This window comes from Megalopta genalis, chromosome 1 (genome assembly GCF_051020955.1).
Source record: "Megalopta genalis isolate 19385.01 chromosome 1, iyMegGena1_principal, whole genome shotgun sequence".
Taxonomy (NCBI): domain Eukaryota; kingdom Metazoa; phylum Arthropoda; class Insecta; order Hymenoptera; family Halictidae; genus Megalopta; species Megalopta genalis.
Window position 1 is genome coordinate 42,780,116 of NC_135013.1, and position 22,741 is coordinate 42,802,856.

At 33.8% G+C, this 22,741-nt stretch overlaps 3 protein-coding genes across 8 annotated transcripts in view; 1 reads left to right on the forward strand and 2 right to left on the reverse strand.

Annotated features, from left to right (window-relative positions):
• The window catches only part of Nca (neurocalcin homolog), a 510,394-nt gene that overhangs the window by 315,108 nt on the left and 172,545 nt on the right, over nt 1–22,741 (reverse strand). The window lies entirely within an intron of this gene.
• LOC117222608 (neuronal calcium sensor 2) overlaps nt 1–22,741 on the reverse strand; it is a 414,719-nt gene that overhangs the window by 291,570 nt on the left and 100,408 nt on the right. Inside the window, exon 1 of one of the 2 annotated variants that reach the window (XM_076528200.1) lies at nt 5,351–5,367. The exons of the other annotated variant lie outside the window; for it this stretch is intronic. The gene's annotated coding sequence lies outside the window, so the exon portion shown is untranslated. Of the gene's footprint in view, nt 1–5,350; nt 5,368–22,741 lie in introns of those variants that run through there. 2 annotated transcript variants of the gene reach the window in all.
• On the forward strand, nt 10,538–22,731 carry LOC143262227 (uncharacterized). Of its 5 annotated transcripts, XM_076528145.1 has the most exons (10): nt 10,538–10,673; nt 11,003–11,459; nt 12,015–12,303; nt 12,836–12,935; nt 17,246–17,353; nt 18,264–18,419; nt 19,450–19,523; nt 19,629–19,669; nt 21,830–21,897; nt 22,204–22,731. In XM_076528145.1, exons 1-7 carry the CDS (start codon nt 10,668–10,670, stop codon nt 19,501–19,503), a joined length of 1,170 nt encoding a protein of 389 aa, XP_076384260.1. In that variant the 5' UTR covers nt 10,538–10,667; the 3' UTR covers nt 19,504–19,523; nt 19,629–19,669; nt 21,830–21,897; nt 22,204–22,731. The 5 variants fall into 5 exon arrangements, with proteins under 5 accessions (XP_076384260.1, XP_076384254.1, XP_076384238.1 ...); XM_076528139.1 differs by lacking the exon at nt 22,204–22,731 and having other exon boundaries at nt 21,830–22,131; XM_076528123.1 differs by having other exon boundaries at nt 10,539–10,673; nt 19,450–19,669; nt 21,830–22,034; nt 22,204–22,729.

The window sequence follows — 22,741 nt, forward strand, 5'->3', positions numbered from 1 at the left end:
AAACAACATTAAAAAGTAATTTAAATAGTTTGTAAATTTTGTTCGCTATAATTTAATTATGTTACACTCGTTATTTGATATTAGCATTACTTTGTAATTATAATTAGCATTATTTTATAATTTTATATTATGCAGAAATTTTATGATTGCTATTATTTTAATCGGTTTTATTACAAATGAAATAGTGTCCGCATTTATATAATTATATTAAATAAAAAGCAGAAATATTTTACTGTTATTTTGTGATAACTGCTCGCATAGAGATGCGCTACATTAAATTGTCTCTACACGCACGTAACTAAAACGTGAGACAAACAATTAAAAAGGGTGTATACAGTCTAAAAAAATGAATTCATTCAATTTCAAAAAAGGTAACCATGGCCTGCACAGGCATGAAATCCGAAGTGCAAAACCCGTGTAAGAGAACGTTCACATAATGGAGATTTCACTGTACATTGATTTCGTGACATCATCGAGGTAGCTAGGTTGGCAAACATCCCATAACACATATCAATGGACCCCACTGAATGACCCTACAACATCCCAGAAGAAAATATCTAAAGAGACCCCTGTTTTCCGCTCTTGATGATGAGAAAACAGCCCTTTTAAAATTCTAGAACACGACCCTCCGTGTAAGGACGGAAGTGCGACATCTGCCGGTTTACACCTGGATCAAGACTCCCACAACGCTGGGTACAAAGGCAAACGAGAAAAACATAGTTCCTCTATAGCACTGTCGTGGATGAAGGTGTATATATGTACATAAACGCCAGGAACGAAAGCTCCACTCTCTGTCTTTCAGTAGGCCGAGCTTAGATATTCGTCAGAGGAGATTCTGCCCACCCTTGGGGCATATTGGGGTCACTGTATTATATCTTTTCCGAGGAAGACGTGCTTACAATTTCAGTCTGGCTTTTTTTTAAAGAAGAGACCGAAGGCCAGTTCATCTGTAGGCCACTGACACAGAGAGGACGCAACACTTGTTACGTATTTAGTACGACATTATCATACTACGTTTTTACCTTACAACCCGGTTTCGACCGCAACTACGCCTCCATCGCTGGCTCGATAAAGCAGATTCCTTCTGTCACACGATAATTCGTTATAGCTTAATGCGCCTTATGCTTCTAAAGGCAACCGAAATGTGTAAATAAATTTACAGCTGTAGTATTTTAAATTTGATCGTCCTGAAAGAAATTTCTGTTGCGGTTTCGAGTTGGTTTCTAAGAATGCAGAATATTGTTAAATGTTGTTAAAGTATTATAAAAGTATTTTTAGAATGTTAGAATAACGTTAATACCGTTTAAATATCATTAATATTGTTTAAATACCGTTTATATTGTTCAAATATTGTTAATGTCGTTAATATAGTTCAGATATTCTCCGTATCTTCGAAATATCGTTGAAATGTTGTTAAAAAATTCTTAAAATATTGTTAAAATGTAGCTAAAATATTGTCAAATGTTCACGCAGTGTTCTTTAATTTTCAAATGTTCAGTCAATTGAAATTGGCATTCATTTAATTTCATTCAGAATGGACATTTTCGTAGGCATTTTTATTTCGGGCAAAAAGTACTTTTGCAATCTGAAACTTCTAGCAAAGTTTCATTTTGTACGTTCTTTTTAAAATCTGGTGTTGACTAAATTCTTAAAAAGGTGACTGAACATTCCGTACGAAGTGAAATGTTGCAAATGAGATCAATGTTGAAACTGTCGTCAGAAACAGTCGTTCAATATTGTTTCGATTAATACCTACAACTCGAAAAACAAACGAATTTTTGTTATTGTCTTTCTGCACAATAATATGTAAAATGACTGTTATTTTTGGTCATCGAATATGAACATGTTATACATAAAAATTTCTTTCCTTAAATGTGACACATAGACTGCGGATGTTCAACAAAGTCTAATAACATTTTCCAATTTCTTCTTGCTAGGAGCCAGCCCTCTTTTAGTTGACGAGGCGAACTTTCCTCGAATTCTAATTTTTGAGAATCTGAATGCGATTTGTTGAAAGGAAATGAGAATATACATAAAGATCCACAGTATATTTATGATAATCAGATTGCTAGAAGCTTAGAAACTTTTTCTGATTATAATATTGGGAATTTACAGAAAGATCCGCAATCTAATGATACACAATTATATTAAAAATTCACTTTTAGTGGAACTGTTTCGACTTTCACCGGATTGAATGGGAAACAAGTTTTTGCCAAATATTCACACCGAAGTATGAAATCTGCATGGTATATTTTTACGTGCTTGATTTTATACTGCCGTGTGAATATTCGTGAGACAAATTACTGTTTTCCGTTCGATCCAGTAAAGTTCGAGACAGTTCCACTAAAGATTAATTTCTTGTATCTGATAGCTTTTCTATGTTAGCGGTAACAAGTTGTCCTAATTCACCTGAAAATATGCAAGGTGTCCCATCATCGGTGGTACAATCAAAAAGAGAATGATTGTACATAAAAAAGAAAACAAATAAAATTTCTTCAGTTGAAGCTTCGTTATTGCAAAAATCGACTTTGAATATTCAGCAATTTCAAACATTTTTGCAAGAATGAAATAAGTTGATAACTAAATTACATTTAAATCCGCTCCAAATCCATATATGCATAAATGTTAACACTAATGATATATTAGTACTATTTATAAGTGACATATCACTTCTATCGAGATCCATCCATCTGAATATTCAAAGTCGATTTTCTCGACAATCAACCCTCAAATGGAAAAGTTTTATTTCTTGTTTTCGATTTGTTTTCTCATATAGAATCACCTCTTTCTTGGTTGTGCCACCGATCCTGGGATACCCTGTATATATGTCCTTCTCCAGACCTCTAATAGCTCGGAAAATTAGGAGAGCGGAGAAACGGCTGCGGTACCTTGGGTAAAGAGGTGGCTAGCCACTATACATATCCACATTAGGTGAATTCGAATACGACGGCGCGGCGCGATGTCTTCAACCCTTGGCGCTTCCACAGACACATACAGTCTTTTGCTGCAACATCGTTGATGGAATGAATAATAGAGAAAGCACGTTGTTAGAACGATGTTAGAACATTTATGCACCTCTAAGAAACAGCGTTTGCAATAGAAAATGAGTGGAATTAACGCATGCGTTGCTATCAACTAAACATCAGACGATCGTTACACTTTTTGCACTACGATTTTCTTCACAGCTACGTCAATTAGCACTTCTTTGTCCTTAATGATTTCACTAATAGAACGAGGCAACTTTTGTTTCTTGTACAGAAGGTCACAAGAGTATTCGTATCTCTCCTTAAACTCTTTTAAAAATTGGGTAGTTGCAATTTAAAATAAAAAAAATATTACAAGAATTTAAAAATATTAATGTTTTATTTTTAATCGATTGAAGTGATTAAAGAAAAGATGATCTTGCTATTTAGTTTCTATTTTTTGCAACTAACGTAGACAATTTTTATTTTGCATGCAAATTCGCAGTCTAGTTGTAACTTTTTTGAAAACAGAATAAATGACTTGAATTATTTCGAGATGTTAATACAACTAATTTACTGTACAATAACTAAAATCGTTTTTAAAATTTGCCTATTACTTGGAATGACAAAGAAAATAATAATAAAATAAATAATAATAAATTTCTTACCTTTTTGTTCATTCCAACCAATTGCAATTTAAAAAAAATATATTTTGTAGATTAGTAATATGTCTACTAAACTAGTGTCTCCTGTTTAAGACACAATAACTTTCTTAAATGCAGACAAAATAGCGACGTTCGAATAGTAATGCGAGTCAATGTATGTATTTATTTACTCTGATTCCTAGATTTCGATCAGGGAAGAATAAAATGTTGTTTTGATTTCCAAGAAATGAATGATATTCATATTGAAACATGAATTTAGAAACCTTCACTACGAGTCTGTCTTGTTGCTATTGTGCATGGAGTTAACGTTATGAATCACTACGATTTTCTTTAGATTTTCTTTTCTATTTAAAATGAAAACGTTGACGGTGACTGTATGAAGATCTATTCTACTGTAAATCGTAGTTTTATTTACAACAACAAAATATTTGAACTATCAATGAAAGACTGATATCTCGTTTAAACATTTTTGTCATTTAAATCTATAAAATAGCAAAAAATATGTATTAGCTTATTTAGGGTCCACATAATCATTTTCTGCAAGAAACAGTGACGAACAAAACTATTGGAACAGTTAGCTTTTACTAGTATGTATAACTTATAATTTAATAGGACAATGTTATTAAATTAATTTATTTAATACTTTTTGCGTAGTTCGTTATCGTAGGCACAATAATAATGATAATCTTTTAATAAGTTAATATCAGTCTATTTCTGACGTTATTATGCGATATGCAATTATATAATTAAAAACTAGTTTAATAGCTATATTATGTGAGCTCGTTTTTATTATGAATATACGTAGAGAATATGAGTGATCGAGAGTGTGGGATGAAAAAGAATGAAGGATGTAATACAAAGGACATCTGGAGGTATGGATGACACTCGACGACGATGATCAAGGGAATGGTGTCAGTGATGGTGTCCAAGAAATATAGCGAGCAATAGTACGTGTAGTTATTATATTTGGCAGATGTATATTCGGCAACCTGTCACCTACCCTCGCATGTCAACACTTTTCTTCTCAACTGTAAGTATATAACTTTTACAATCAAAGCGAACAAAATTTTTATTTTTAAAATACTAAAAATATTATAGAAACACGACTTTCAGATGAAATTTAGGAGAGTCGGTTTCTATGCATCGAATTACTAAATATAAAAACAATTTTAATAAACTATTTATTTAGTTACTTTACTTTTACTTTTTAGAAACTATAAAAACAATTTTAATTTGTTGGACAATATATTATAGTACAGATCGAAACTGAACCATGACCACAAAAGCATTGTTTAAACCTTCACTCGAGAGTAACGTGAATTTTAGTTAATTAAGCAGTACATACATGGTGACCGTTTCATCTGCAAACAGTGAAATATCTAATAAAAACTGCTTATATGTCTGCACTAATCGTTTTATCTTCACGTAGTACAAGAGAATATATCAAAATAAAATTCTGATCGTCGATAATCGATTGTGACGAATTGATAGTCTTGATATTAATAATTGTTATTTTTAACGAAAAACTATTTCCAACATTGATAATTGTTATTTCTAACAAAAAACTATTTCCATCATTCATAGCGGATATTGATAACCAAAATCATTTGAAACAAAATTCAATAGTTATACTTCAATTTTCTCCCGTTTTGATTACAACAGTTATGGTCTTTGCAATACCGGTTCTGTAAGATGGTAGCAAGTTAGGTGACCGCAACTCACACGGCAGGTGCAAGCAGTCCACCCCGTAGTGTAGGGCTACCGCTGCCACCAATGTGGTCGAACTTCATCACTGGTTTGCTAAAGTAGGGAGAATTAAATGTCCTTCTCCTTCGTGGTTTAGAAGACGCCGGGGAATAGGATCCTCTGTTTAACCTCTCATATCCGACCGCCCATTAATATATTTCCTTGAGGCACGGAGAACTCTCAAAAGATTAGCTTTTAAGATTTGTCCATGGAATCTCATTCTGAAAACATAAACTTTTATACCACCTCTGGCAAAAAGTATTTGAACACCTTTTAAAACGCAATCATTTCTTTAAAACTACACTAAATGACTTCAATTGTTTTTTTTTTTCTGATGTTGAAGGAACAAGTTTACTATACAATGACTAAAATGACTCTTCCAATTTAAAATTGAAAACTCACGTATTGTCAACTTTTTATCTGAGCCTACGACGAAAATTTAAAAAGAACGTTTCGTATATCTTGTTAACTTATATAAACGATGAAAATTTAATATACGGGTGTTCCACAATTACTTTAACAGCCGAAAATGAGGGGTAGCTGAGGTCATTTGAAGTAACTTTTTCCTTTGCGAAAATGCAATCTGCGGCTTTGTTTACGAGTTATTAACGAAAAACACTGACCAATGAGAGGTGACGGCGCGAAGTTCGAGAGCCCGTAGCACGAGGCTTTGACAGATGGTCGGGACGGACCCGAGCCGCATTCGAAGTATTGAACAAATCACGTAGCGAGAACTTTCCGGATTCTTTTTTTACTACGTAACAGTGATATTTTTAAGAAAAACGCTGTTCACCTTTACTTTAGAACGTTTGAAGAATATTTACTAATTTTTCGGACCCGAAATAATAAGTAATTTAACCGTGACGGCCGTTTTAATTTTCTAGTGTGGATGACACCTCGTGTGTAACATATGAAATTTTTAAGCAAGGTATACAGTGAAAATTAACAAAGTATGTAAATGATATTTTATTTAAATAATTCCGTGTCCGAACACAGTTCGACGAATGATTCGCAAAGCTAATTTAATAAATAATAATCGTGTTAAAGGAAGTAAGGGATATGTTTGTTAGAGAAATATGAAGAATATTATCAATAAGAAACTCACCCATTTAGTTGTAAAATCCACTTCATGTATCCGACGGCGACGAACAGAAGGATGTCTTCGGGCAGGCAATTTCAACGTTTACTTTCACTGCACTATCACTAAACACTGATCACTTATCAATAATATTTATGGACGAACTTCTCGTTCGAAGTTCTCACTGTTAACGACACGTATGTACCGCGTTGTCGAGATGAACTGCAGAAGACTGGCACGATGGCCAACAGTGTTTCGTTTTCCTACGAGCGAATTTCAACTGTTTCCCATCGAACGCGAACATTGTCAGCCATCGTGCTAGTCTTCCGCAGTTCATCTCGTCAACGCGGTATGTGTTCTTAACGATATGAATTTCGAACGCGTCGCATAAAACAATCGGCTCTTTTCAGGGCCATACATATTAACCCAGGAAAGTTGGTCCATAAATATTATTGATAAGTGATCAGTGTTTAGTTATAATGCAGTGAAAGTAAACGTTGAAATTGCCTGCCCGGAGATATCCTTCTGTTCGTCGCCGTCGGATACAGATCAGCTGTGCAGTTCATCATACATTGTACGAGGTCAATGCACTATCCTGCACACATTTCCGTGCATGAAGTGGATTTACAACTAAATGGGTGAGTTTCTTATTGATAATATTCTTCATATTTCTCTAACAAACATATCCCTTACGTCCTTTAACACGATTATTATTTATTAAATTAGCTTTGCGAATCATTCGTTGAACTGTGTTTGGACACGGAATTATTTAAATAAAATATCATTAACGTAAAATATCATTTACGTACTTTGTTAATCTTCACTGTACACCTTGCTTAAAAATTGCATATGTTACACACGAGGTGTCATGCACACTAGAAAATTAAAACGGCCGTCACGATTAAATTATTTATTATTTCGAGTCCGAAAAATTTGTAAATATTCTTCAGACGTTCTAAAGTAAAGGTGAACTGCGTTTTTCTTAAAAATATCACTGTTACATAGTAAAAAAAATCCGGAAAGTTCTCGCTTCGTGATTTGTTCAATACTTCGAATGCGGCTCGGGTCCGTCCCGACCATCTGTCAAAGTCTCGTGCAGCGGACTCTCTCACGGACTCCCTCTCTCTCGCACCGTCACCTCTCATTGGCCAGTGTTTTTCGTTAATAACTCGTAAACAAAGCCGCAGATTGCATTTTCGCAAAGGAAAAAGTTACTTCAAATGACCTCAGCTACCCCTCATTTTCGGCTGTTAAAGTAATTGTGGAACATCCTGTATATAAGATATATGAAACGTTCTTTTTAAATTTTCGTCGTAGACTCAGATAAAAAGTTGACAAAACGTGAGTTTTCAATTTTAAATTGGCGAAGAATATAATCTTGATATGATATGATATGATATAATATCATCAATATTCAATAATAGTTGTAATAATATATATATAAATCAAAAATCAAATTTTCATCGTTCATATATATCATATTATATCATATCATATCATATCATACTATATTATATTATATTATATTATATTATATTATATTATATTATATTATATTATATTATATTATATTATATTATATTATATTATATTATATTATATTATATTATATTATATTATATTATATTATATTATATTATATTATATTATATTATATTATATTATATTATATTATATTATATTATATTATATTATATTATATTATATTATATTATATTATATTATATTATATTATATTATATAGTACTTATACATATATAATAGCATTTACTCTTAAATTCCGAAGTTTACGTTCACATAAAATGAGTTTTAAGTAATTTTTGCAAATGAAATTCAGAAAAGAACTATGTAACATTTAGTAAATTTATCCTTTAGTGTATATCGAATTAAATATTTGTCTTCATCGTTGGAGATAAGGAGTAGGATGCAATTTAAAGTAACAAAAATGCAAAAATTCAGATAATCAAGATATCACCCATTAGTAGTTAGAATAAAATACAGTAAATTGCACAGTGCACAAAAACGGACAATTTAAGGAGAGGAGATACGATTATTTGAGCCCTGCAGTTCGTTTTTATAGTTGTTGACAATCGGTAACGTTCGAATGATCGTATCTCTTCTTCCCAAATTCTCAATTTTTGCGCACAATATGGGCGTCAATTAGGGAGAATTTACTGTACTGCGAGTAAAATCAATTAGTTTTGTTTAAAACTATATTTCAGATCAAAGTATCTTAGAATTGCTTAAGCACTACAATTCAATCTTAGTTTCACAGGTCTCTGAGCAAATTTTTCAAGACATTATCTATTAAACTAGTCCCTGTAACATATAAAAAAGAATTCAAATTGTCGTATATAGGCGCGCGTTGATATTATATTTACCACGTGGTCTAATATGCGCGAAGAATATTGAAACAAAGCATGAGCAAAATAATGTAGGGGACATGCCAAACTCACGATCAAGATGAGTACCGTTAATTATACCTGGAGAACGATGCTCGGTAAATTGATCGATAATGGCAACGCAGAGAAACGACATAAAGTTCTAAGCATCGCCTAATGATGCCATTAATGATACCGTTCACAAGGTTACAGCTGCGACTCGGTGTAGGTTACCTTTGGCGTAAACCATCGAGGTAAAATTTCCCATAAAACACAGGTGTACAGTGCAGTAACGTAGTAACTGCTAATATGCCAAAGTGGAAAATGTCAATAAGATAACCTCAAAAGATAATGATTGTGAAATCGTAACATTAAAGCCAATGAAACCACTACAAGCTTATCATATTTATGGTATTTGTGTGTAACATTTAACCTTTACATGGTATTTGAGTTACCTTCTTCGGTATTTTGCTGAACTGTAACATAAGCAATTAACAACATTTATCGATAGAAAACAACGTAAATGTTTTAAATAGAAGATTTACTATAATACTTCTTTAGATATCAAAAAAGCAAGCCCATCTGACTCATCTGTCACTATTTCATTACGGAAAAGAAATGAATGAACCAACTAAAACCATGAAATTTCATTACATGGTTTTAGTTGGTTGTCTTGCGTAACACAAGAACTACAATAATTTTTATTATAGAAATGAATTCGAACATATCTTTATGACACGCACTGTACACGAAACTTGATAAACGGAATCAGATTCGTGTAAATGTTACCCGACATTTAGAGGAGGAATCGATTAAGGGGGGAAAAAAGTTGATCTCGTACTATGATTATAACATTATAAAAATGTGTTTCCCGTAGATTTTGACACGCTCAAACATTATCTACCACTTCAAGATTTTGGAAAAATATAAGCGGGTTATCAAATCAATTCTACGAAAGAAAAACACGACTTAAGTCGATTTTTTAAGGTACTTTTAAATCTGTGTGTCATATTCAATGTTCCTTTTTTGGAAGACAAAACGCTATCCGAGAACAGTCATTCTTTAGACACAGTTTACTTCGCCATCAGCAAAAAGAGAAACACGATACAACCATGGTACGAAAAGGTAGACAAAAGACACCTAAAAACACCCATCGTGATTGAAGCTTTTTTTGAACACAAAAATTGTCAAGATGAAACACTCCCTTAGAACACTCACTCCCTAACACACAGACCACTTAAAAATCATCAACGAATTTATAAATTGAATAAAGATATTTGTTACAGAAACCAGTGAAAGAAATTCATTCAGATCCGCGTTCAAGGAAACCCTGCCAAACACGTTCACGGACCAAGTTCTTCTGCACGCGAATCGCATGTATGTACTATAGAATTATTGATTACCTTTGCCCCTGTCTCCACGACTATGTTACAATTATCTCCTCCGCATGAACGATTATCATTTCCCATAGGACTTAATTTGAAAAATAAAGTTAAAGAAGTTTGGGATAGTCAGTACATTCCCAGAATCGCTAAAAGATTCAAGCACAAACGTATCAGTCGCATAGACAACTTATACTTACACTTCCATGCTCAAATGAAGCTATTAAAACAGATCAATAAAAACAAGCGTGCAGTTGCATATCAGATTGATGAAAACTTAATTCGAACATGTAATCAATGTTTTTTTTTGAAGGGGCAATTATATTTCAGTTTCCACTTATCTTATGCTTGTGTCATTATGGGCAATTGAATTTATCGATTGGTCGTAACTGAATAAGAAAAGTTGATAAAGCCGCTGCATTATATGTTTGGAGCTGAAGGAGTGAACCACGATGGCAGTAAGGAGAACGGAGAGCTCTGTGATCGGTTGTATATAATCTGTGAAACGTTTGTCTCTATGAAATTGAGAATTATAGTTATTACAATAAGAAAGTTGCTCCTCGCGAAAATACGAGTATATAGCGTTTGATCAAAACCTAATGTAACAAATGTTATGTTAATCTACATGTAAAATTGATGTTCATATAAAAAAAATAGTTTAACTGAACTAGCTGATAAATGAATAGACGAAGCATTATAAAATTAAGCAGATATTTGGGGACAAACATTTCATATCTGATACTTTCGACACTATCTTTCCTTTATCAAACATTGCTAATGTTTTTAGAACGACAACTTGATCGAAGTAAAAGATGCACTCATTGTTAGTGAATATATGTTATCGTTGTGTGGCTTGTGGCCGCAGCAACCCGCACCAGTATTGTTCAAAGTGTATCAGGCGTACGTACTGGTAGTGCTCACATGCCATATCTGCGCCATGCCCGATTATTGGAATCATATAATGCTGCTTACTGTAAATTTGATGTCATGTATTTTCAATATTTTTAATATACCTACGATGTACATTATCCGGTTAAGCAAGAAGATAAAGCTAATCATTGACCAGACACGGAAAGAAATCAAAGAAGAAAAGATATACGAAAGCGTGGAAGAAAAGCGACTGTATCACAGATACAATAACATCTCCTATAAGTTTAGCAAATATGCAACGATAGTTCATGTGGCCATGCTTATGTTGATGTTTCTCCGTCCGTTGATACATATATTGGTACATTCGCACAAAGGTAATCGATAGTAAAATTTAATAGCGCCATTGTCATACCTCTACCATCGAAAAAAATATATTTCTTTATAAAATACATAGATTAGATAAATGTCAATATTTTCAAACGTTCACGGCTTATTAAGTTACTGATACATTACCTACTTAATGACTGACTCGTGTATGATATTGTTAATACGAAATTGACATTAGTAAATTTCCATTGTATGGCTGTGTGAAAAGTGAGAAAAATTGTTAACACCGGTTTGTAAAGAAAACAGTATCTACAAGTTTAATTAAATCATGATCAAGTGTACGGATAAGACTGCCTGGATATATAGTCATGTTCTCCGCATTCTCTCGTACGGGATAACTAAAAATTGGATCAAATAAATTGTAATTTTCCGAAATTTTAGAAGGATTAGTTGTTCAGAAATTTCAAAACTAACTTTTATTTTCTCTACACTTAGGAAATTACTGAAATTTATTCGTAGAATCTTTCAACATCTGCAATTTCAATGAAAATTAAATATAATTGGTATTTATAGATAAGTTTCCTTATCTATAATTTTTGCAGGTCACGATAACGCAACGGAACCCTACGAACTACCTTTTACACTTCACGTTTTCGTCGATTACAAGTACAACGCCCGAATCTACTTTACGATCTACGCACTTGCGTTTGGTGTTCCGTATTCGGGGGTGTTCCATATAGCTGAAGTTTGCTTTATTGTTACATTGGTTTTGCACCTATGCGGGAGATTTTCAATTCTATCGTCTCGTATTAAAAACCTACCAACAAATTCGTCGAACCTCTATCGAAATAACATAAAGACTCTTGTGCAAGAACATTTACACCTGAGAATGTAAGTTCGGAAATTCTTATTGCATTATTTTTTAATAAGATGACACAGCAACAACAAGTTTCAGAAAGTGTAATCAGATTATCAAGTCACGATTTTATACCTTAACATAATTAAAACAGGCGTTGTATTGTATGTATGCTAACTATTAGCCATATTGATATTTAACTTTACTGATATTTAAAGCAACAATAATAGAAAAATTATAGACATTATCTGTTACACCACTGACGGATATAGCTTGTGATATAAATAAATCAGAGATGTACATCGTTTCACATTTATCAAGTATTCCGAGAAAGATAATTATTTATTTTTAATCTGTTCTTTTAAATTATAAAATTAAAACTTGTTTCGTAAAATTCCTTCAGAATGTCTATAACGATACAAACAAAAATATCTTTCCCGAAATAGTCAACAAATACTTATAAGTAAAATTAATACCACTAATGTAGTATTGTTGATGTATTGAATGTGTATTATGAAATTTATTCTCTCGAAAATAATTCGCATGAAGGTACATCATCTGTTTCAGGTTGTCGAGAAGGGTAAATGAAAGCATTGACATGATCCTTCTGTGCGAATACGTCAGTTGCACCGTCAGACTAGCTCTATGCATGTATATTACCTTAATAGTACGTGAATGACTTTCATCAAACTACGAATATTAGTGTAAAACAAAACTCTACGCAGCAGACAATGCTTATAAATAAACGTACAAAATTTGTAGAACTTAATTACAGCAAGGAAAACGACGTTTGTTTATGATACATGAAACCAAACTTTGATTCTTCTAAGAAACTGTAACACTAATCATACTTATGCATTATCAGAGTGATATTAGATATACTTTGAATTATATTGATTACACAAACAACGACTGAAAGTGACATCAACGGGAATTCTTATGTAATATATTCAAAAATCAATTTTTGTACAACAATTTTTCGTCATCGTTCAAAGTTATCGAAGCTATAAGCATATAATGAGACGCTTTCGGGACTAAAACAGTTCGAGGTTGATACTACGATCATTCGAAAACATTCATATTGTTTACATTGAAAAGGTGGAAATAGGAATACATAGTCTCTTTAAAGGATCAAAACCATATGTGTCCAAATATCGTGAAAAATATAAAATTTGGAAAGGTATATTTTAGAAGAAAAACTTGGGCATTATACAATGCCCAAGTCCTACAATTATGTTACTTCCGGGAAGTGAGGAGTTCCTGAGGTCATTTAAAGTAACTTTTTCCTTAGCGGAAATGCAATCCACAGCTTTGTTTTCGAGTTATTAACGAAAAACATCGACCAATCAAAAGCAAGCTCGGCAAACGCGTGGCGCCCGAGCCAGCGAGCGCAACACGGCCTTGACTGTGAGGAGCGTCCAAAGGAGGGTGTTACGCTCAATCTTTGTACAGCGTTCGAAACAATGAGCAAGTCACAGAGCTTGAACTTCCGAACTTTTTACTACGTCACAGTGGTAATTTTAAGAATAATGCTGTCGATCCTTATTTTAAAATGTCTGGAGACTATTTACTAAACTTTCGGTCCCGAAATAGAAAATAGTTTAACAATGACAGTCGTTTTAATTATTACTTGAGCCATATGCACTGACGATTAACAATAAGTAATCTCGTAAAATTACGTAAAAGATATTTTTATTTCGGTAATTCCGAAACTGGATAGAATGCTTCGAATAAAGAACCGTTAAAGAACATGAAAGATAAGTTTGTTTAAGTATTGTAAAGGATGTTATTAGGAGTAAACTCACCCATTTAGTTGAAAGTGCTTTTGCTGTTCGGAAATGTGTCACAATGTCGGTATAGTGACCTCGTGTACTCCACAGATTACAAAAGGTCAATGACGGTATCGAGCAGAAGATTCAGTTGGAGGGATCTCAGATGTGAACGGTATCGTTAACATGCAGTTCACTTTTAAAGCAATATCACCAAACCCTGGCCACTCAATTAATCACTCACAATTTCAAGCTGTGAAGATATCTGGTGGGATGTTTTTCTCTACAGTCTCGGTAACTAAGTCTTCGAACGTCAATGTCCGCGCGAAAATCCCTAGGCTCTAAGTGTACCTAGGCCCTAATAGCCGATTTCGTTGGATGGTATGCAGGGAAATAACCAAGTGACTTTTCGCTAATGGCATAGTCTCGGGCCAGATGTTTCGCAGGTAAAAGTAGCAGAAGTATTCAATTTTCTCGTCGCAGGAGCTGTTTAACACGTTCCCTGCCAGACCGTTTTTTGAAGACTTTCCGTTCAAGCCGCGTGGGGCGTATGCGCCCCACGCTTTACATTTGTATTATTTTGTTTCTGGCGTATGCTTTACAATAATTAAAATAGTGCAAAAATCATAATTATCAAGGAAAGGTTGTATAGTTTAACATGCATAACACAGCAAACCAATAAATTTATTTTTCTAGGAATTACTTTAACAAATACCTGGCTGATCATTATTATGCCAAGCGAGTTGCATCCTCACATATAATTTTTTTTATCATGCCTATATTAGTTTAAAATATAACATTTTAGTTAAATTCAAGTTTGTATGCGATTACAAAGGGATGTTACGATGAACTTTGTTAAAACATGGCAAACATAAGTGTGGTTTATCCACACAACTATCGCAGAATGTTACAACTTTTACAGTACTATAGAACTATAAATCAATCCCAGCTTCAGTGAAGCAGTAAGTATTGTGTCAACGACACGCGAATAAATGACTGATCGGAATAAGAGAAATTGCAGTTAAAACAAGTTACAGTAAAGAAAAATTGCCCATCACGCCGCGTGGGGCGTATACGCCCCACGATTAAATGAGGGCATCAGCAATAGTATTAAGATGTCCATAATTGACTGCATAATGAATTTTTAAAAAATTCTTCATTTTACAATGATAATACAAAATGGCTTGAACGGAAAGTTCAGCGTGGGGCGTATACGCCCCACGCGGCAGGGAACGTGTTAAAATACAGGGTTCCCCGGAAAGAATCATCTGATTTGAAAAATTTATATTTTAAAAAATTACACACAGAAAATTATAATTCAAACACGAATATAACGGGAAAATGTGTGAGTTTTTGTTTACAAGTGTTCGATATGACTTCCTTTCGTTACACGTATGATATCATGCGATATGAAAGTTCTTGTCAAACACGGTGTAATGTATCTCTGGTAATTGTTTGTACAGCATCACAAATGCGTTTTTTCAGTTCATTTACACTTGTAGGTAAAGGTGGTGCAAAGACAAGATCCTTCACAAATCCCCAAAGGAAGAAGTCGCATGGGGTTAGGTCGGGTGATCTCGGAGGCCAACTGTGTAGAACCATATTATCGGATGAACTGCGACCAATCCAACGGTTTGGTACAAAGTAAAACTCGCACATTTTCCCGTTATATTCGTGTTTGAATTATAATCTTCTGTGTGTAATTTTTTAAAATATAAATTTTTGAAATCGGATGATTCTTTCCGGGGAACCCTGTATTTTGGGTGCGGAAGGAATATCCAGAAGTGCGAATACCGTACTGAACACTACGTGAGAAATATTTATTTTCGGGGTATAATAAACTGTGTAATAACAGTGTAGGCGGACAGCCGCATTTCCCGCGGTCTTTCAAAGACGTAGTCACCGAGACGGTAGAAGAGGAAAACACCACATCGAATATCTTCACAGCTTGAAATTGTCAGTGATTAATTAAGTGGCCAGTGTTTGGTGATAGTGCTGCAAAAGTGAACTGCGTGTTAATATCGTTCATACTTGAGGACCATCCGACCAAATCCCTTGCTCGGTACTGTCATCGACCTGGCTTCATCTGTACAATGTACGAGGTTAGTATACCGACATTGTGACCCACATCCCTAAACAACAAATGCATTCTTCCATCGCGAAGGAACAAACACGTGGAGTCTTTGCGACCGGGTTTACGACACGGACGTGACCACGGTTGGGCTGCAGTCAAGGACACTTCCATAACCATTTGGCGTCCAGATTGTCCGGACGTCATCCGGACATAGCATAAAATCACAAAGCAGACGTTTTTTTTTTTGCTCAACATAAATAAGCCGTTTTTCTTGACAGCCATAAGGTCCCATAAACCCGGAATTTCCGAAGGGTCAGCCGACGTCGAGCGCGCGACGGGGCCCGCTACCTGTGTTGACCTGACGGAATTTCCGGGGCATGAACAAGGGTCACAGAGACTCCACGACCCAGCGACTAGCGTTCCTACCCCCTCCAGGACAAGTTCCGACGAGGAACCACCCACATAAATAGTTGAGCAAACCCGAAAAACGAGCATTGCAATTCTCCCGGTACACGCGAGCAGTCATCCCGCGAGCAGTCATTCATAAGGCACAAGCTCTCATTCTTTCAAATCACGCAACAGTACGCGCAACCACTAATCGAACATTGAATCCGATAGCCCAAGATTAATTTGGCGGGCAATCAATCGGCGACTTAAGAACATACGCGTCCACAGTGCAATCCGGGCCTTACAACCCCGGAAGGGTTCATTTCAACGCCCGCGCATCTCCAACTAAATGGATGAATTTACTATTAATGATATCCTTTGCAATAATTATATTCCATGTTCTTTAACGCAGTAGAAGACTTGATGTCCATCAGCAAAGTAAAACGGCTTCCACTTATTATTTCGGATCCGAAAAATAGAAAATTTTCTTTAGACATTCTAAAATAAATATGAACAGCTAAAGGAAAAGTTATTTCAAACCTCAGGAACCTCACGTTTCTCGCAAGTAATATAATTTTGGGACATACTTATACGAGCACTCAGTATTCAGGAGCACAAGAAAACAGATCGCACGTATACATTTGGTGGCAATCAAAAATATGTAATTGCTAAAGTAAATTTATCATTATAGTGTGGAATATAAAAAATTGTATTCTAACCTACGAAAATGTTACTTACATTTAATAGGCGATTCGAATAAACCCGATCATTTGCATTAATTTTCTTCTGTTCTCCGTGGACCTGTTAATTTATTTGTACGTGTATTCGTACATTGGTGAACAACTCGCTAATGAGGTTTGTACTGGTCATGTAAAATACTAATAATTTGTATGCTTGTAGATTTACATTATAGATGTAGCCATTAATCCTCTGCCGGCGACATTGTATAACAAATTAAAAAATGGCAAAGGATTTTGACATACTACCATAATCACTGAAGTGATGCTTTTGCCGCACATTTCAACATTAACAGAAGCATTCGTCGGATTTTATGTGTGTTTATTTGAGAGTGAAAAGTTTTGCAAAAGCTTGCACAAAACCTTGTACAAAAGTCTCTTGCGTTTGCCAGCCCTCAGAGCAGACCCAACTTGGAATTTTGAAGTAGATTACTTATTATTGGAAAATAATACAAATCCTGCGTTGGAAAGTAATATTGAAAATCGATTATAGAAGTGAAATAAAATTCTCAAGACTAAACAGAATATTTAATATGAAAATTTAAAATACACACTTTTTTCACCGACAACGTATGAAAGTCGTAAGAGCCATTCGAGATACTGTACCTCGGTTTCTTTCATAGTTATGTTGGGAAGCACTAGTTCGTTCTTAACAATTATCTAAATAGAACGAGACGATTTTTTTTTCTTGTATGTTTCTGCGGAGTATAGTTCATGCCTCTGTTCGTGCCAATATGTATAGAACATGATCCCCATCGTCACAGTCCATAATTGTCTTGAATAAGAACAATATTGTACGGTCCTGATAAACGTCCATGGCATGAAGCAATATTTCTTTTGCTCATTTCGAAAATCTGTGTTCGTAATGTAAAAGCTATCAGAGCGAAAAAGATGGTAGATCCTTCTCTGGATCTCAGCGAACCATTATGCTGGCAGAGGATTAATTTCACTTCTACGTGTTCTATTATTCCGATCGTGTAATAAATGCTATGTTAATTGAGTACTAATAGCAACACAACCATGTTTAGTCGCAGAATGTATGCGATGCACTATACAGCATCGATTGGCCGGAAGTGATTGACAAAGGTGGAAAAAGTTTGCTAATTTGCATGATAAATGGGCAAAAGGCTGAATACGTGACTGCTGGAAAGTTCTATAAATTTACGCTGTTTGGATTCATGGACGTACGTATAATCATTCTTCTGCCATTGGACACAGGATATTTCATCTCAATAGATTCGTAATACCATGGCCTGATTTAAAAAGATCAAGTTCGACTTGAAATATCCTTCATCACTATTTCATATTGGACTACTTTAATGTTCATGTTAATGTTCATTTTCAGTAGATGATTGCAATTGTATTATTTTTCCTTTCAATTTAATTGAATAAACAGTTCACTTTCAAAATAACAATGTGCATACGATGCACACCATGCCATTCTGCAACTGTCCCTGTCTTTGGGTTTTCTTAATTACAAAAACATTACTTGCTGCAAATCGAACATACCGTTGTTAAATAATCCCAGAGAACTAGATAGCATGATGGTATAAAACATTTTATTCTGAATGTAATAGTTTTTGCATAATTGTAATCCAAAGCTAAATTGTGACTTTCGACCCCGATCTCCACATGATATTAATCGTATTGTATAACCTGCTATTAATATTGTATGAATAATGAAACAGATGCAAATAATTAAAGCATAATAAAAGAACAGATGTAAATAATCGATAATTCGCAACCCCATTGCAGAGATTTTATAAATGTATTTTTATAGTTTACAAAAGTAAGAGAAAAATAATGATAAGAGAAACTACTACATAAATGCAAACATTAGATGACCTTCGGCAAAAGGACAAAACGAAGATACACGCGAAAGATATACGGATGCGTTCCGGCGAAGCAAATAAATATAAATAATTAAAATTATTCAAATATATATTGAATAAAGCAAGCGACTGTAGTAGTGAGGCATAAAGTGGGTTTTACGAATTATTAATATTACGTTAACTTTAGAAAATATAAATATATACATATGCTACTATTTTGATGTACTGAATTCTCGTAATATTCGCTTTTTTGCATATATGAATATTTTTGTGACATTACAAATTTCTTACTTTGACATTCAGGACTAGTTATGAAATATATTACATTTAGTAATCTATAACAATGTATTTGGTTTATTTTTTATTTACATTTTTGCTATAGATTGTGAAATTTACCATGGCACTTGTATCGATGCTGCAAGCCACTATGGATTAACACAAAATACCAAAAATGAGGTAAAATACCGTAATGCCATAGTACTTTCGACACGCCGTTCTTATTGCTCTTTGTCTACTGGAACATCTCAAGATACAATTTTTCCTCTCGTTCTCGGGCGAAAGGTGTGAGCACACGACCCATCAGAACGTTTCTAGTTTTCGAAGTGAGTACATCGTAGTACATCGCATTTTCCTTACGTGTCTTTTCATTTAAGTTATGTTAAAAAACATTTAAGTACTTCGTTATGTTATAATCACTTATGTAGTTACCGCTTGTTTTTTTCATTGTTGTTATCATCAATAAATTGTTATTAATATTCAGAATTTCTACTAGTTTATCAGTATACCATGATTTATACTCTTCCTAACTCGAATTAGTCTGGTTAGAAGTTATCAAGATCAAAGTTAACGGTATCTGTAACTCGTGATATTAATGTTTGTCTTGTACAAAATTATTTCCTGAGAAGTTAGCATTGTTTTGCGGTTAAAATGTTTGTGGACTTCTATAGAGTTATGGCGCTCGATGTATAAAAGTTGTTCACATGCTTCATAACTGGACTTGAATATTATCACCTTAATTATTCGTGTTTGTGTACAATATTTAATGTTTCTACAGAGTTTCTGTTACTTCCTCTGATAGTTTCATATTAATTTCTATATTATTTCACATAGCAAGCTCAAGAAGAATGTATTATATAGATGCAATTATATGATGCAATTAGAAACTAAATGATAATTTAGCCGCTGGGAAACAGTGTGAATGTTTTAAATGAAAGATGTTCTAGAATACTTCTTTATGTATCAGAAAGCAAATCCACATTATGAGTGATACGCGACTAAAATTCAATGACTGAACAGAACGTGGTCACGTTTGTCACAGCGTACACAAACCTCGATATGGACCGTTTATTTTGAAAGTGGTGTAAGTCCTTTTTTAAAAAAAATGAGATATGACGTAATTTATGCTTTATTTAGTGTAAACTTTTTGTTTATAACTAGTTAGTAGTTAATATCATAAAAAATGCCAATGCTTTGTTCAATTTAAAATTGACCGGTAAAAGAAATTGCGGTGTGTAACCATTGATTATGAAAGTGGTGTAAGTCCAATTTCCATAGACAGGTGGCGGGGTTAGTGGCCACCGGTGGCTTCACAATTTATATTGTTTTATTTTCGTGCCAAAAGTTATTATTTTAGGTTACTTATTTTATTTTCCTCCAACAATGGATAATTTCATATTCACATCAGATAGTGATATAGGTAAGAAGAAATAGTAAATCAATGTTATTTTATGACAATTGAAAATAGTTATTTTATTTTATTTTAAATAAATTTACACGGAAATAAGACCCATGAATATAAACAAAAGAATAATCTTAGAATCGGAGGATGAAGATAATTATACTATGAAAAATAAATTAATGAAGCGTAAAAAGAGAAGAAGAATTATAGAGATAGAATTTTCATCCGATGAGGATATTGTTACTGAGAACTTGGATTCTGTAAAAGAAAATAAAGGAAAATATACGCAACGAATAAACAAAATTAAGCGAAATGCCGGATAAGAGTACTTTACAAAAAAAGGAAAATTCATTCCAGCAAAAAAAGAAAGTGATATTTGTTATTTCAAAATTGAAATTAAATGATATTTACAATTGACTAATTATGAAAGTGGTGTAAGTCCATTTGCAGCCTGAAAATTGTATATTATTTTAGTTAAATTCGCCTAAAAGAAATTTATATAATCAAATTACATATTGATAAATTAGTACAAACATTCCCAGACTTTACATAATTAACCTATATTTTGCTATACTTGCACCACTTTCAAAATAAACGGTCCATATATGTATGAAATCAGATTCGTGTGAACGTCATCCGATATTTATAGGGCGTAACGATTTGGGAGAATGAAAAAGTTGATTTCTTAATTATAATTTCTTAAAGAATGTCAGCTTAGAAGTATGTTTCCCGCACATTTTGATAAGCTGATTTCGAGTCCGCGTGAGAAATTTTTTACCACTTATGGACTTTAAAAAAATATTAGCGAGTTATCAAATCATTTCTACAAAAAAATCACGGTACCGTTATTTTTTTCACCTAAGTCCATTTTTTTTATGTACTTTCGGTTCCGATGTGTCGCTTATTTGGAACTTCATTTCAAATGAATATGAAACACGAAGTTAGGGTATGAAAACGTTGTTCCAGAATAGATACACTAATATAATATTATCACAAATTTATATTTTTATGTATGTCCTCAGAATAATCTAGTAATTCAAACTAAGTTTGGATATATGTAAATGTATTTTTTTTTCTTGTCTAGTTCACGCATACACCACTGGATGAAGATAGCACTGATCGCACGTGTTCGTCGACGATCTAAATAAATAGGTATAAACACTAAACGATTTAAATACTAAACTGTTCGAAGAGTTTCGGAGAGCATTTTAGAAAATTCTAATTAAAGTTGAAAAAAAATGTGACTTTAAAATACCAATGGCACTTGAAGAAAATGCAAAATAAAAAAGGTACAAATTAAGATGAATAGTCATTACATTCAGCAACATGCTTTATTGAAAATATGAAAACAAAAATCAATGAATGTTAACATTGTTATGAAGCCAAGTGTTGTCCGAAGAGTCTATTATTCAAAAACCTACCCTCACCATAGCATCGATGTTCGTTTATTTTTTACAGCAGTACACATATTCATTCAAATACTATTTACGAGCATGCCTATAGAATTCGTTGCTGCCTTTACGTAAGTTGATTTTTTATTTTTGACCCTGATCCATGCACTGAGCTAGGCGGAAACATTCAAAAGACACCCACTGCGATAGGAGCTTCCTTTCAATACAAAAAAGGTGAAGACGAAAGAGTTCACTAGAACATTCCCCCTTTACACAGAGTTCACTTGTACCATCAACGAGTTTATAAATTGAATAAAGTAATTTATTACACAAACCAGTAACAGAAATCCATTCAGATCGGCGAACAAGGGAACCCTACCGAACACGTTCGCGGACCAACTTCTTCTGTACGCGAGGTAGTCAATAATTGTACTATACAATTATTGACTACCTCTGCCCCGGTTTCCACAACTATTTTGCAATTATCTCATGCGCATGGACCGATTATTACTTCACATGCGACTTAATTTGAAAATGAAAGTTAAGGTAGTTGGGGAGATAAAAACTTAATTCGAACATGTAATCAATGTTCCTTTCGAGGACCA

Bases quoted from the DNA above. Each gene is read 5' to 3' on its own strand.
- LOC143262227 (XM_076528145.1), top strand. The intron at 12,304-12,835 runs GTAAGTTCGGAA...CATCTGTTTCAG, and splicing joins GAACATTTACACCTGAGAAT to GTTGTCGAGAAGGGTAAATG. The intron at 12,936-17,245 runs GTACGTGAATGA...TACATTTAATAG, and splicing joins GCATGTATATTACCTTAATA to GCGATTCGAATAAACCCGAT.